Genomic DNA, 16,281 nt, shown 5'->3' with positions numbered 1-16,281 from the left:
AACTACAAAGAAGGGCTATACACTAAAAACCAACCAACCAAAAAAACCCGCACGCAAATTAGAATATGTTCCCAACTCTAACCTTATGTAAGTGTTCATGATGATGAAGCACACTGAGAAACCTTCTCCCTTCCAGTTATGTTATATTATAACAAACTGGCACTGTGAATAACAGAATTGGCTGTTTGGCTCCGGCTCAGCCTAACACAATTATTTCACTGATGTAACATGCATACATCTGTTACAAGACCAGTCCACACCAACAGATCTTCCAACCCTAGCAGATCAGCACAATGGAAAACAAAATAAGCAGCAGACATTGGGTTATTTTTTTTAAACATATCTGCAGCCATATTTTGTATTCCACTCAGCAGTTAAATATTTATTAACAAGTGTATGACAAGAGCTAATTTTCAGGAAGTGTGTTTTCAGTTTCCAACTTCTCAATGAAGAGCAAAAAAAAAAAAAAAAGAAAGATGCATTAGGTGATCAAGTAGTACAGGAGCACAGCAGTAAAACAAGCATCAGAAGTAACTGTGGCTCTTCCTTGTTATACCAGCAGCTTCCAAATGATCCAGGCAACTTCTTATCTAGCCAGCCTGCCTAAAGGGAACTTCAGCATTTAAGCTTAACCTCTGTATGTCATGACAATCCTACAAAACATCTGCTTTAGAACAGGCTGGTCATGATAACTGAGTTATCCCTCATGTGCAAAGATGTCCTTTCAGCTGGAGCTGGGGCACAATGAAATGGTAATCAAGGCAGTCTCGTGGAGATCCCACATGTGCAGCACTTATTCTCTGAACAGATGTCATCATTACCTAAAAATCCAAACTAGCTCACGCAGTAATATCAACTCGGGGATTAAAATCCACTCTTCAGAAAATCTATTTGAGTAACAAAGCATGGAACAACTGCAAATATAAAAACATGTTTGGTTGGAACAAAGCAGAGGCTATTATTTTAAGACGCTGCATCAGTGATCTGTCTATACCATCTTAGGATTTCCACAGTTTGATTGTTTTCTAAGTGATTAACCACCCATTTAGATAATCCACCTCTTTATGGGAATGGTTTTATAAAAGCTTCTCCCACTTTCATGCTGAAATATGAATTTAAAAAATGTCTTCATCATACAAATGCAATGCTATCCTACAGAGAACAACATGGAAAGGAGCAAAGATTTCAGTTTCTCTTGAATTAGACTACAATATAAGGTTTTGTTCTTTCCCCTTGGGGTTTGAAAAGAACTCATTATTTTAGCATTAGAAAGAATGAACTTTAAAATCTGTGTTTACTGATGGCCAACAGATAACACTTACACTTATAAAAAGTTATGATTAAAATATTTCTTGTGGCTCTTTGGTAATTACTCAAGTAGTAGATTCCTAACCCCAGCTACAAAGCTGACAGGGTCTTTTTGTTGTTGTTGCTCTGGTGCAACTGGATGACAAAAAGAGTTCTGTCTCTTTAGAAGAAAGAAAAAACTTGCAAACTTTCAGAAGTTTCAATAGTTTAAACAGTGTGAAACCTTTCTAGTCAATCTGCTACCTACTACCATGTACTTACTATTTTTTCCTCTGAGGAACAGAGGAAAATCTGTCTGAAAACAGATTTGAGTAAAATTTAGTTTTACTATTTAAAAATAAGTCACACTGAAGTCTGCTCACAAAATCATTCCTGGGCTCCTGATTTTTTGAGGTCTGCCTTTGTATTTTGTTGGGTTTTCCAAAGACTTGCCAAAATCCTAAGGCGTCTTAATTTGTGAAAATACCTGCTCTGATACTTTACCTGAAAATTGTCCCATAATTGCATCTAACTGGATCCCAAGTCTAATCTGAAAAGAATTATATCTGGAGAGAGTCGTAACTAGGAGAGAATATGCATCTATCTACCTAGAGAGCTGAATAAACTGTACTTCTACTGGAAGAAAAACAAGTGAGAAAAAAAGAAAACAACAGCAGGTAATTCCATCATCTAATTTATTATTTCAGAAAACTTACTAATTGTGATTAAGGAACAGTAAATTCACAATTCTGTGGTGCCTTCACAGAACTAGATACAGACGCACATACACATAAACATGCAAACAACTATTTCTTTTTTGTCACATTCTTAATGAAAAGGTGGTTTAGTTCTTATCACTGATCTGAGCTACAGCAAGAATTACCTCAGACTGAGAGGCCATGAAACAGATCCAACTTCTGTTAATCTGGTTAATTTCCCTAGTGTTTCAGTTCATACAAGAGTTTTAGTTCTGTCTCATTTAGAATAAAGAAAATAATTTGCTTATCCAAAAATGACCTTACAGTCTCTAGGGTAGGTGCAGCTTGTTTTGAATTATGTTCACTTTAAATCGAGCTAAGAGACTTCATGCTGCAGAGCCCTAACAGCACAGAGCTTGACATTGTCTGCAAAAGCCTACTGAGGCTCCAACCCACATGCAACATTAGGTTAAAAATCAAACAGCTGAAAGGATGGGATCATCCTGTTTGCCTTAATATAGTGGGCTCAGAATTGAAGTTCAGGAGCTGCTTGAAGAGCTCTTCAGTCATCCACGATGCACGGACAATAGCAGCTGTAATAAGAACCACATAACAGCCACTTCAACCGTTCAATTTCAATCCACTGTTCCATATGAATCACAGCCTTGGGTGAGCAGATGTACAGAAACCAACGCAGCTTTAAAGTAGCACCAGGAGAACTGTGTATGCAAGCTACAACTACAATAAAGTCATACAGTCAAAGACTGTAATGGAGCACATCACTCGCCACATTCTGCCCATCTGCATTTCTTCATGCAAATTAATACAGATGAATTTGGGAGAGTTGCAGGTCTTCTGCAGTACCTATCAGCAGCGTGTATCTGTATCGTTTCCCGTTAAGTAAAACTTTCCTATACTGACAGATAATCAAAAAAACACAACCCAAGTCCAGAATCAATTTAAGTAGCAGACATTAAATAGAGCACACAAAATAGTTGCAAAAAAGAAACATATCAAATAACGCAAGCACTAGAAGCACCCAGTATTCTCTTCTGCTCTGATTTCTTACTATCAAATCTAACATTAAAACTTTGAAAATACACACAATCCACAGAAATGGTTCAAAAAAAAAAAAAAGAAACGCTGTATATTTATCTTCTGTATTTAAACTGCCCTCATTTGGTTCTATTTGGAAGGGCATTACCACATTAGTACAGTCTGAGTGTATCTCCCAAATTATAAAAGCATTTTACTGTATTCTTACCCTGAAAGTCACCAGTGATGGGAGAACGCACGTTTAACTCTATGAATGCTGTCATCAGTACTAGCAAATAGAGAGTGGCTGTACCTATTCCACATAGTTAAGACCAGGGGGCAGCAATACTGTCAAACACAAAACAGGTTGATTTCTCACAAGTCTACAAAAGCAACTACGGCCTAGTTACAGAAAAAAAGCAGTTACAGGTACGGAAAAAAAGTTGCAGAAGTTAGTCAAAGTTATGTAATTTTTAAAAAATAAGATATATGATTTTAAATGCAATCTCACAGTCATTCTATTACCTAGTCAGTTTCTGTAAACAACAGCACTAGGGAAATTTTAAACATGGAAACTTTCTACCAAGCCAATATTAAGCCATTTTAGTCCTATGGTATCCGATTTCCCATACCCAGGACCACCAGAATGCCATGATCGATATTCTTTCCTTGCATGCCAAATACTTTGTTCCTACCAACACATTCAGCAAAACTAAAAAGAATCTGAAATCCATCTCCAAGACAGGCACTGGCTCCTCGAATATCGACAGATACTTGTCAAACTGAGAGCGTAATCCAAAACAAGAACACATTGTGGTTTATGAAGCAACAGCAAAAAACTGTCTTCTTCCAGTGTCGTTAGGCTAGAAACCTTCAACTGAGTGCAGGGTAAGAGATGAGCTACACTTAAAAAAAATAATAAAAAAATAAAAAAAAAGGTCCTTTGGAAGACATTTCCTCTTAGCTCCTGACCTAGTCCCTAAGAAATCTCATTGAAACCTCAAATAGGAAGCAATAGCCTGATACCCCATAGAAAGCAGCTCTCTAACTTTGCCTGATGTAATACATACGTTCCCTGATAGTGAAGCCGGATGGACATTTAAATGACACTAATAATAAGCAAAGAAAGACAACACCGAGGCTTCAAGGTTGAGACGATGAGACAATCTGACCACTTCTACTGCCTTATTTTGCTCTCCTTCCACCACTTACTTTGCTTTCCTCTCTCCAAATTTACCCCTCCATCCTCCACCTCAGCCCTCAAAGTCCCCCTCCAGGTTTCTGTGGTCGGATTTCTGCATTGCCTTGATCTAACGACACGGGGAAACCTCTCAGGCTCCCAAACCAAACTCAACCTCCAGAACACCCAACACCCACACTTTTTTTTTTTTTCCCTGCTGCAGCAGCCACCAGGAGCCCGAAGAAGTACGATGCTGGCCCCCAAGTGCCAGCAGCCGCTCCGTGCGCTGGTCTGGAGGATGTGAGGGCAGGAAAGCTTTCTGCAACTGGCTCCACACAAGCGCAAAGTCCCACGACTCCAGGAGCAGAGGAGCTTACGTGCATACCGATGCCTCCAGCTCCCGTGGATTTGGGCTGCAAGCGCTGCCCCGTCCTGACGCTCCTTAGGGAAGCTAAAACATTAAACGAGTAAATAAATAAATAAAGTAAGGGGGGAGAGCAGCGAGGCTCGGTTACCTCTTCCAGCAGCGTGACCGTGTTCCTGCAGTTCTGCAAGCGGGTGGTGAAGCTGGAGGTGGTCGGGGAGTTGTAATCCTCGGTGGTCTCGGCGATGAACTCCGACACGGTGATCTGGTCCGGCATGATCCTGGGGAGCCACACCGAGCCAAGTTTTTTTTGTTTTTTTTTTTGGGGGGGGGAGGGAAAAAGGAGGGTAAACGGGGGAAAAAAAAAAAAAAAAAAAGCAGAGGGAAGATGTTAAGAGGCGGCAGAGCCCCGCAGCATCAAGGCGGCTGAGTCGCAGGGAGAGGCTGAGCCTCCTCGCCCCCCACACCACCCTCCTCCTCCTCCTCCTCCTCTTCTTCCTCCTCCTCCTCCTCTTCCTCCTCCCGGGCAGGAGGCGAAGGGGGGCGAGGCCCCGCCGGTGGGGAGCAGCTCCCCTCGGCTGCCTGCGGGGCCGGGGCCGCCTCTGAGGAGCGGGAGGAGGAGGAGGAGGAGAAGGGAGGAGGAGGAGGAGGAGGGAGGGGAGGAAGGCGGGAGGGCAGCAACACCCGCCGCGCTCAGCCCCTTTTCCCTCCTCCCTCCGCCCCTCGCTTGTCCCCGAGCTGAGCTTGGGGCTCGGGCGGGAGGAGGAGGAGGAGGAAGAGGAGAAGAAGGGACAGGGACAGGGGTATGGCGACGGGGGCTGGCGACAAGAGGAGGGGGGGGGCTCCGCCGCCGCTGACAGTCACCGGGGAGCCGCACGCGCTGCCCTGCGCCCGCCCGCACCCGTTACGTGGGCCAAGGAGGAAGTGCTCGGCGCAGGCGCGCCCGCCCGCCTCGCCCCCTGCCGGGCGGGGAGGTGGAGGGAGAGGGGGGGGGGGCGAGGTTGGTTTAAAATTAAAATGTTTTTTACATTTCAAATCGAGATGTTGCTAACGTCGGCGTTGAACGAAAAGGCGGTGTGTGTGGGGGGGGAGGGGGGTCGGGGGGGAGCAGGCGCGCGAGCGGTGGGTTTCTGAGTGCAAGGAAATAGTGTGAAAATGTGAACTGTGTAACTAATGGGGGGGGGGTCAATGGCAAATAAATGCTAACTATAAAAAGATAAACCATATAACTAATAGAGGGAAATTAATGACTTAATATGATCGATCGGTAATGATTTTTAATTAATAAGATCGATAATGAATGACTTAATTAATAATAATAATAACAACTGCTGGTGGACTGCTGAGGGCTGACCGGCTCTGACATCCCGCTCCCCAGCCCGGTACCAGGCTTGGTTCCTGCATCCCGGCACCAGCGGAGATAAATCCCAGGGGTGACAGTGGGTTTTGGTTTGTTTTATTTTCCCCTCAGTCCATCGCAGGCAGTTAAAGCCCCGGTTGGCACTCACAAGCCCTTGTACTCTGGGTGCTTTATGATACAAAGCATGAAGACACCAACTATCGTCCTGCAACTGCACTACTGATAATGTCATTGCCGTAAGCAACCTGTGCTGATTTTTCCCCTCCTTACACCCAGGTACTTTTTAAGGGCTCTGCTCTGGCTCAGCACCACTCTGGAAGCCTCCAGCACCGAGCTGCTTTCCCAGTCCCACTTCTGACTGACTCAATGGCTGGGGCTCGATGGCTCCGACCCCAGTGGCAGCAGCACCAGCACCAGCCTGAAGCCCCCATCCCAGCCCCACTATCTTCCCTTTGTGCTGCTCATCAAGTCTGCACCCTTTCAAAAGCACTATTTCTTCATAAGTCAAACTGTTAAAATGTCCTTTTTTTCATTACTGCATCATGGAACTCTGGGAATGGATGGACAGTGATAAGGAGGTTTTATTTTTCCTTTTTTTTTTTTTTTTTTTTTCTTAAAGCTCAGATTCAGGGCCCCATATGTGCCTTTATAAAGAAGTCTGGGTCTCAGGAGACTCAAGTAATTATGGTCATCTGCTGTTTCAGCCTGATTTATTTAATCAGAGTATGTGTTTTCCTTCTCTTTGTATTTGTGGGATGCTCTCCACAAAAGCCAGGAAATTCAGGACTGGTAAATGCCCTGACATCTGAATAATTGAAAATGAGCAATATGATACAGATACGTCCAATTCCAGGGTTTTAGCATTCTGTACGTCAGCACCTGCTCCTGCACTACAGCACACTTAGGCTGGTACATGGTTTTCAATGTAATTCTAACAAAACACTCAGAAACAGCTTAAAATACCAACAAGAGGCTGCAACGCCTGAGTAAGCATTAAAAGGAGATACCTGCTTGGTTTATACCCATAAAAAATGATGTCACCAGTACGATTTGCAAGCAGCTCTGCCAGCAAAAATATGACCAATGCTCCAGAGACATGGGCCTGGCTGTGGTTTCTGTGCCACAGCAGAAGCCCTGCATGGCCATGGGGTTGCTTTTGGGGCTCACTATGGCACCAGTGGCCGTGGGATGTCACAGGGCTATAAGAGGTAGGGTGGGCAAGGGGAGGAGGACACCAAGAAAAGAAGTGCGTGGGAGTTGCACTGGAAAAAAAATGGAGCGGGCGGAAAAACAGAAAAAAAAAAAAAAAAGATTGAGAAAGCGAATGGAGTAGGTAGGAAGAAAATCAATTGAGGATCGTGTTTGTAAAATTAGTGGAGGAGGAAGAGAGAGCAAGGAGATAAAAATGGATGACAAGATGAGGAGCAATCTGGAAAGGAGAGTGGAAAAGAATGGTTGGGGGGTTTGGGCCAGGAAAGGGTTGTTAGAAGAAGTGAAAAGAGCTATTCCAGCATGCTCAGCATGTCTGGATACTGGATAGGTGATGGATATGTCCCTGGGGCCAAACAGGGCCTCTGTGGTCACCCTGGGTGACCCATGGCACCCTGTGGGCCATGGCCTATCACGCAGCTCTCCTTGCCTCAGGCCCAGTGCCCAGGGCTACTGCAGCCAGGGACCTGGGCCTGCCCTGACAGATTTCACATGAGGGTAAATCCATGACAGCATTTACCCGGGTTTGGTGAGCTGAGTGCTCCCACTGCAATGTGTTGCTTGGTTCTTCCTCGGGTTGATATTACTGGGCTTATGCACTGGTCTTTGGATGGTCTTTGCTCTCCTAGGCAGACTTTTCCCCGTAGATTGTGTACAGATTTCAGGAGGGATGGGTTCTTTAATCCTACTGAGAGAAATTTAAACCTTGGAGCTGAAGAGCATTGAAGAGGAAAGGAGACAGGCCGGGGGAACTGGAGCAGCAAAGAGTGGCAGGAATGAAGGCATAGCTGGGCAGCTTATGTGTTTCCTCATCAGGCAAAAAAAAAAGATCATCTGACATAAAATATTAAATATATAAAAAGCAGAATACAGAAGAATACCAGGAAATAAGGACAAAAGCACAAGGCCTAGAGATGAAAAAGTTGTCACCAATGATAATTGCCTGTTAGTCTGCTTTTTCAACAGTTCTGAAATTGTTCGCTTTATTCTTTATAAAGAATGTGGTGCTCAGTTCTGCTGCTTTGAAGCAGCAGTTGATATTTCCCCATATAAATGCTTGTATAGAAAATAACCCTATGGGCATGACCTCTTTAGGTTTAGATTATCTCCCTGCTTAAACTCAGTAGAAGCAGGATTAACTAATTAGTAGCATGTTAATAAAAAATAAATGACACAATTTGACTATCAAAATGTGCTTATATTTAACCTAGTCAAATTATATAACTGTTTCAGATATCTTTCGGTGGATTTCAGATTTAACCATGTTTCCTGTTTTGAATGCGATCAGCATCTGAGATTCACTTCTAAATGTGTAAGATGCACCTCTCTATAAATTGTCACTAACTGAAATCACTGTTTCACTTCACAAATGCCAAAGAATAATCAGCAGAGTGTGAAAGTTATATTTCACGGCGTCTGCTCTAACGATGTCTGCGTCTGGGCTCCGGGGGCAGGCTCTGCTGCAGCCTTGTATCGTGCGAGGCTTGCCAGCAGCAGCCACACTTATCTCACTCCTATCAGTTGCCTGAAGGGAGAGGCATCACTGTGTCCATCCTCGGACATGGTAGCATGGGTGAGAAGGGTGCAAGCAGCCCTGGAAACACAGCTCTTTGCTGGATGATACATCACAGTCAAGGAAGTTGTGCTGTTCTACCATCCCACCCACTGATTCAGTTTGCAAATCCGTTTGATTCCTTTGGCCTTTCTTACCATGACTGCCAACAGGAGAGTTAATTACAGCTATAAATGCATGTTAGCATGTTGATAATATTTCTGCAGGATTTGTGATACCACACAAATACTGCTTAGGGAGAGGCTGAACAACATAGCAACACCAGCAGAAATTACTAACGCAGGTGTTTTGCAATCAGCTGAGTAGCAACTGTGGCATTTTTCATTTTATAGTACTCCAGTCATCGTGTATTTAGATTGAGATCAACAGCTCATTCACAAGAGCCAAGCAGTAGTCATCAGGTGATGATGACTTATCATTGCAAACTTTCAAACACCGCGGATATGGGCCAGGGGTGAGCAGCTACACTGCGCTTGCACAGCTCCTCATGGCATCAGCCCCATTAACTGCTGAAACCACACAGTGGTGTGAGAGAGAACAGGAGGATTATCTTTCTACTAGATAGAGGAGGTTGTGGCTCCCCTGAAAGCAAGCAGGATGTATTTTTGGCCGTGTAGCCATGCAAAGTCAGCTCTTCAGCACTGCCGTGCTGCAGCGCGTGGCAGGGCTCTGCTGGGTGTGATCATGCAGAGAGCAGCCCCAGGACCACCCCAAGGCCACCGCTGCCTGCTGCAGGGAAAACAAGCTGGCAAACACACCTCAGGTGTGGCAGCCTCCGGGTTTTGGGAAACGAGCTTGACCTGGGTCCCTGGCTGGGTGCCAAAACCTCTGCCGAGCATGCTCAGACAAGCTGCCACCTGCATCATGTGCAACCTGCCAGCGTGACTGTGAGAAGGAAAATGCTGTGTGCGTGGCTGCTATGTGGATGGCTCTCCTTCCCCAGTACGGACACAGTCATGCCAGGATCTCACATGTCAAATCTGCTCTTTTTATTTTCTTTCCCCAAAAGATTATGCTACTTTGTGCCTACATTCATTTCTTTACTTGTGAGTTTCCCATCTTGGCTATTACTGCTAACAAAATTAATGTAGATCAGGCATTAATGTTAAATGAAAACATCAGATCATTGCAATGTGTATGTCTTTGTTAGTAAACTATGTCGTTGTTCTTGTTATGCTCCTTAGCATCTTCATGAACACAGAGAGTATCAGAATAGCAACAGAAGTACTAGAGTGCTAAAACCCATCAGGAAAATATCCTTAGGCTATATTACTATACTACGCTGATATTCTGGACAAATCTGTGCTTTGGTGTTATATTCATGCATTTCAGCTAAACACAGCAGTCAGTATTACTTCCCATCTTCTTAGCTCCCCTGACTCCCTCTATAGGAGCACTGTGTAAACCAAGGCCACCATGGTGTCCCAACACCCAAGTGAATCGTCTCATAGAATCACAGAATGGTTTGGGTTGGAAGGGACCTTAAAGATCACCCAGTTCCAACCCCCCTGCTATGGACAGGGACACCTCCCACCAGACCAGGCTGCCCAAAGCCCCATCCAGCCTGGCCTTGAACACCTCCAGGGATGGGGCAACCACAGCATCTCTGAGCAGCCTGTGCCAGGGCCTCACCAGCCTCTGAGTGAAGAATTACCTCCTAATCTCCAATCTAAATATCCCCTCTTTTAGTTTAAAACCGTTCCCACTTGTCCTATCATTATCTGGCTGAGCAAAATGTTGCTCTCCATCTTTTTTATGAGCCCCCTTTAAGTACTGAAAAGCTGCAAGAAGGTTACCCTAGAGCCTTCTCTTCTCCAGGCTGAACAGCCCCAGCTCTCTCAGGCTCTCTCCATAGGAGAGGTGCTCCAGCCATCTGATCATCTTCATGGCCTTTCTCTGGACTAGTTCTAACAGCTCTACATCCTTCTTGTGCTGGGGGTCCCAGACCTGGACGCAGCACTCCAAGTGGGCTCTCACAAGGCCAGAGCAGGACAGTCCCCTGAAAGACACCACTTGTCACCAACCTCCACCTGGACATAGAGCTATTGACCACCACTCTCTGTGTGAGGCCTTCAGGCCAATTCTTATCCACTTGCATTTGGTCAGTTGGATTGAGCCTCCCTGAGAGAACATGTAAGCCAATTGCTGTTGTTACATTTTTGTAAGTTTATTCTCAGATAACTTCTGATAAAATTAATTGGAAATGCTCTTTTAAATGTATGGCCATAAGTATTAAAGCATCCACAAATATTTCTGATTCAACTCGTCTTTGAGTTGAGTGTTGGGTTTAGGGGATAAAAGGAGCTTCAAATCAACGAGAATCTTAGCAGGGTGGGTTTGGAAGCTCGTTTTGGAATATCTCCCGCATTAAAACTCAGGAATCATTTTTTGTTAATGGAACTCCCATAGCTTTGTTATAAAAAATAAACCCACCCCATTTACGTAAGAGCATGTAACACCACCCCTTGGTACTTCAGCTGGAAACATTCAGTCAGGAGGAGGTTCACCTCCAGAAACAGCGTCCTCTCAGAGAACGGTTCCATCGGCTAACTGAACCTTGTATGAAGGGTAGCAACCGCATTTTTAACCTGCAGCATGTTTGCACTTTTAATATCACATAAGTGCATGATGTACTCACAGGAAAAGGCAAAGTCTATTTTAGACAGCAAAGCCTACATCACACATTGTGACTGGTGCTAATTTGCTTGAAGGGAACTTGCATGGTAAACTGCAAGTGGTTTTACTTGAGAAAGAAGGCTGTTGAATTTGACATTTGCAAACAAATCTTTAAAATTATTATATTATTGGGACAGAATAGTCAGGTAACTTTCCGGTCAAGGAAAACCATTCATATCTAAATAATTTCTGTGCATGCAGAAAAGCAGACTCCAGATCCAGCAAACATGCTGATTGCATTTCTGTATTTTTAAGCTACAGTGTCCTTTAATTTGGCTCATGAAATACATGAGCTGCATCAACAATTACTGTTGTTGCTGTGACTGTTTTGAATACAAGAATCAGCTGATTTCAATTTTAATACTGGCATTTCCAAGCATTTGTCTTCATTTGATATTTAAAAGTAGGTAAGAAAACATAAGCAACTGTCTTAGAAACTACAGTATTCATTTAAAAGTATGTTAGCATGAGCCCTGGTGGCCTAAACAAAAGGTTCATTCTGCATTCTTTCAATATTAATATGATAGCAAAAAGAGAACCCATTGTGTTCTCATTATATGTGACATTTTGGTTACATTTGTGTTTTTAACACTATATGTGCCAAATGAAAAATGCAAATATATAACTGAATGATATATTTTGCATCTTTTTTGCATCAGTATTTGCATGTTACTTGAATGTCCTGTGCAAGGAGCTGAACTGAATGAGAGGTAAGCCCAAACAGCTATCTCAAAGGCCAGCTGAAAATAACAGCACTGAAAACTGCGCATAGCATTGAGTTACGCAAGAGTAAACCAACTAATTTGCTGATTCAGTTTTGCCTTTGTTGTTTTGGTTTTGTCATGCAAGATCAAGAGCCATACAGACAAACACGTAACAGCATTCCGGGCTCACCGTCACAACAAGAAGTTCTGGAACCTCTGCAGCCTCCAAAGGGAAAAAACAGCAAAATGTCAGCCAGCAGCAACTGGAAGCAGGCTGATGATGGAAGGGATGCTCACTTTTTGTTGCAGGTGTGCTGAATTTGGTATTTTTGTTGCATGCAGGGTTTTTTTGTTGTTAGAGATGCTCATTTATGAAACCTTACTCTAGTTCATCAGATGCATAGTACTGTGTGTGTTAGGAGGCATCAGATTCAAACACAGCCCTTAAAACATCTACAGAATATAAAAACCCAGCAGTATATTCTTACATAAGTACCATGTTTTGGAGAGTTCAAAGAGCTCAAACTCTTGGGAATGTCAGAGGAGCCTCTGGCATATGTAACCCTTGTCTGTGGTGCAGGTGATAGCCTGCTCCTTGCTGATGGAGAGAACCACTCTTTGGCTGCTGGCCCTATGGGAGCTGCTGGCCCAGCATGACCTACCAACATGTGCCAGTGAGGGTGAGAACCTGCAGGGGAAGCCTGTGCATGTTTATCCTGACCATGACCGAATGCTTGGACGGTTTTTGGGAAGGGCATAGCAGACACATTTGAAGGCAGCAGGAGGAGTTAAATGTTGGTTAGCATGAGAGTAGGGGTTGCAAAGCACAAGACTAAGCCAGTGTAGCATGAAGGGGAACTCTGTGATTAAACCAAGAGAAATAAGAGTCTGTTCAAAGTAAGAATCAGTAGTAGCTGAGTACATTTTTTAAATATGGGAAATAGCAATGACTAAGATCGGAGACTGTTACTGCAAAAAAATGAACATGTTGCAGGGCAGCTGGCATAGCAGGCTCTCCAAAAGAAAAAGAGAATGAAATAAAGCCTCAACCCGCACTGCAAACATTTCAATATTTTCTGTTTCCCTCTGGAAATGATATAGCTGTGTCATTATCCAGGCACAGTTCTGGTTCTACCTAAGCTGCTAGATGTATACTGATGGCAGCATGAATCTTGCCTGCAGTGAAACTGGAGATTCAGGCCAAAATGAACCTGGGAAGCAGTTTGAGGACTAAATAAAGGCTCTGTAGACCTGGTGGTATCTTGTCCTTGAGCTGCCACTCGCAGCTGTGACATGGCATTTGATCACTCTGTGCATCATTTCTCTATCTGTGGAATGCAGACAATTGCATGTATTTTTCTGGGTGAAAGCACACTGGGCTCTCCAGCTGAGCAGTGCTATAGCAGGACTGAGTATTTTTATTGTAGATTTTATTGCATGAGTTTTAAAAAACAGCTGAAGGATGAGAAGAGCTCTCAAGCCAAACAATTTCATCAACATTTTATTGGACAGACAAAAAGGGTTGGCAGGCAAATAAAAGGACTGCTTCTACTAGTTGTTCATGATGTGAAAACATAAAGGAAAGAGAGATTTTTTTTTTGTGGGGGGTGGTGGGGGCTGAGCTTCTGCTGTGCTAATCAGATGCATAGAAGTCATTTGCAAATGTGCACATGTATGGACCTACTGAGCTGAAGTTCAAAGGCTGGTTTATAGTGTTGAGTGAACATAGTTTGTTTAGTGCTCAAAGGATTGTCATCAACCAAAAATGGCTCAGTTTTAAAATTAGGGTCTGGACATTTGTCTATTAAAGCATACATTTGAATGTCATCTTTGTGGGGGTCCCTTAAAATCCAGAAAAGCAGACAAGCGTCTGGAAACTTTTGGAAGCTGGTCTTGCCACATGGACTTAGTCCCATTGATGCTAAACGAAATAAAGAACCTCAAAATTTCAGTCTGGTATTGTATCATAGCATCCCCTCTCTCTGTCTACTTATTTGCTTCTACTTTTACCCATTTTAGGTCACTAAAAAAGAACTTGCTGCTTCCTAAGTTAACTGGTTTTCCATTGACTTCAGTGGAGCATGGTCATCAGCCCATCCATCCTGCCCCTAATGAGGTTTTTTAATGCATTGCCAATTCCATAAAATTCAAAAAGGGAACAGGAAAGGTTTCAAACTTCTTCTTTTCTGACAAGTTTTGTGGGAAGATAAATGTGAGTGGAGAGAAAAAATATTTATTGTCTCCATGGACAGAAAAGCTTTGCCCTCATCTTGCTCTTTATCAAGAGAATGAGTATAGGAAGAAGATCCTGTGAATGACTCAGTCATGAGAAAAGTCTCACTAATGGTTTGCAGCTTTCTGGGAGCTGCAGTCAAGAAACAAATCCTCAGGAAATCAGGTTTCATTAATTTCAATAATTTTACCACTACTTATTTGCTTGTTTGTGGTTGTACTTTGTTTTATTCCTGCAAGAAAATCTAGAAGTATGACTCAAAAAAGTAAGTCCTGTTTCAAAATCAAGTGGAAATATCAAGCTTAATAGCTTCATACTTTTCAAAAGATGATTGTTTGACTTCTGGACTCTTGCTTATTTAGGCATCATGGGCTTAAAAAGGGGAAAAAAATATGCATATGCTTTGTGTGACAAAGCAAATACACCAAAGGAAGATTTATTCAGTTTTCAGAAGATCAGCAGCAGTGATTCACCCTTCTTGGCTGGGCTGGAGTGCAGTATGGCCAACCTTTCCCCCAGGGACGAAGAGAAGATGAAAGACCCACACTGCTGCCATCCCCAAGTGGGGAGCAGTGACCTGTGCCAGGAGAGCTGCATCCAGAGCACCAGGTACAAAGCAAACTAAAGCCTCCACTGCAAATGTTGTTGTTGTAGGGGGTTCAAGTCAGGCAATCCAAATGCCATTTTAGTGGTTCAATGAAATACAGTAAAAGCTTTAAAACAAGAGCACTCACCATCCAGAGACTGAATAAACAAAAGCATATTTAGACAACTGTGTGCTATTCAGCATTTTGCATCACAAGAAGAAGAGAGTCTCTCCTTTTTCAAGCCCCCGCACAAATCCTGCCATAGATTTTGCAGGCTGATCTCAGAGATGGGTTGTTTGCAAAGTTAAAACAACATCAGTTACCAGATCTGGACACTTGAAAGGAGTTACAGAGTGTCATTTTTATACCCTCCCCTCCACATCCAACTTTGAAATCTATGAAAGCAAAGCAAAATACATAATAAATATTACCATTTGCTCCAGTACTTGCAAAGGCAGTCTGTGTCTTCTAAGGATTTACTGATTTGTTCAATTTTTTGATCCTTGGAAGGATCAATAGGTTAGATATTTTCTGAAAAGCACTTTCTGGTAACATCCAAAGTGGCATTTAGCAAATAAAACAAAAGCAAAAAAACTGGCAGGTATTAAAATTTATAAAACCAATTTCTTTGGGGCTTATTTTCCACATATTTTGGTCTGCTTTTTACACTTCAAACCTGGTTACTTATACTTATGTCTTTCTTCTTCCTTACCGATTCCATAATGAATCTCTTGAAGAAAAACTTGAAAGCCTGGAAGCTGAAGATCTCATGTCTCATCTGTCACGACCAGAAACCTACCTAGATGAGGAGAAAAGATGGCACAAATAAATAAAATTGGCCAAAGCTGTGGGACTGACAAAGTCACTTATTCAAACAGTTTAAAGCCACTTTTATTAATTAATTCTTCAGGGACAGCAATTTATCCTATGGTATTTGATTACTGTATTTGATATTGTGAGTTTCATTAGAGTAAACAGACCCATTAGAAACCCGCTGAGAATAGCACCTTGTGAAAAGTGCTACGTCGTGAGAGCTTCGTTTAGCTGACTGGGGAAACTCTCGGTGCGTAACTAAAAGTGGCAGCACTCGCTCAGCTGCTGTGTGTGCATGGCAGTGAGCACTGCCTGTCCTGGCTGTCTGACACTTCCCTCTAGAAGACCCTGTTTTCAGCTGTAACTTCAGTTTAACTGTTCAGGCTGAAAATTTCCATGTCAAGTGCATGCAGCAATTTTTTATTGTTTTTTTTTTTTTTTTTTTTTTTAAAGGGGGGAGTAAGGCAGATATGATTTGAAGGACAAAGAGTTTAGGTGGAAAAGTGATGTTGCAGGATGGATGCTGCATGTAGAAGAGGGGAAGAGGGGATATGGTTGTGCC

The 16,281-nt window shown here is 43.0% G+C and overlaps 1 protein-coding gene and 2 long non-coding RNA genes across 8 annotated transcripts in view; 2 read left to right on the top strand and 1 right to left on the bottom strand.

The window, feature by feature from the left end:
* The window catches only part of ASAP1 (ArfGAP with SH3 domain, ankyrin repeat and PH domain 1), a 148,534-nt gene that overhangs the window by 113,635 nt on the left and 18,618 nt on the right, over positions 1-16,281 (bottom strand). For 3 of the 6 annotated variants that reach the window (XM_072034307.1, XM_038174126.2, XM_027452716.3), the window contains exons 2-3: positions 15,619-15,705; positions 4,716-4,845 (exon numbers count right to left, since the gene is read on the bottom strand). In XM_072034307.1, the coding sequence (XP_071890408.1) occupies positions 4,716-4,845; positions 15,619-15,677 (189 nt within the window). In that variant the 5' untranslated portion in view covers positions 15,678-15,705. Of the gene's footprint in view, positions 1-4,715; positions 4,846-5,428; positions 5,486-15,618; positions 15,706-16,281 lie in introns of those variants that run through there. The other 3 variants (XM_072034308.1, XM_072034309.1, XM_072034310.1) reach the window with 3 other exon arrangements.
* LOC113842926 (uncharacterized) lies at positions 5,231-7,236 on the top strand. The gene is made up of 2 exons (XR_003495850.3): positions 5,231-5,367; positions 6,201-7,236. It is a non-coding gene; the product is annotated as an uncharacterized lncRNA (long non-coding RNA).
* LOC140001808 (uncharacterized) lies at positions 11,573-15,752 on the top strand. Its single transcript, XR_011807334.1, has 3 exons — positions 11,573-12,395; positions 14,764-14,928; positions 15,644-15,752. It is a non-coding gene; the product is annotated as an uncharacterized lncRNA (long non-coding RNA).

The sequence above is a fragment of the Anas platyrhynchos genome, chromosome 2, assembly GCF_047663525.1.
Source record: "Anas platyrhynchos isolate ZD024472 breed Pekin duck chromosome 2, IASCAAS_PekinDuck_T2T, whole genome shotgun sequence".
In the NCBI taxonomy this organism is placed as follows: Eukaryota; Metazoa; Chordata; class Aves; order Anseriformes; family Anatidae; genus Anas; species Anas platyrhynchos.
The sequence above is the reverse complement of the archived record's forward strand: the minus strand, read 5'-3'. Positions and strand labels throughout refer to the sequence as shown.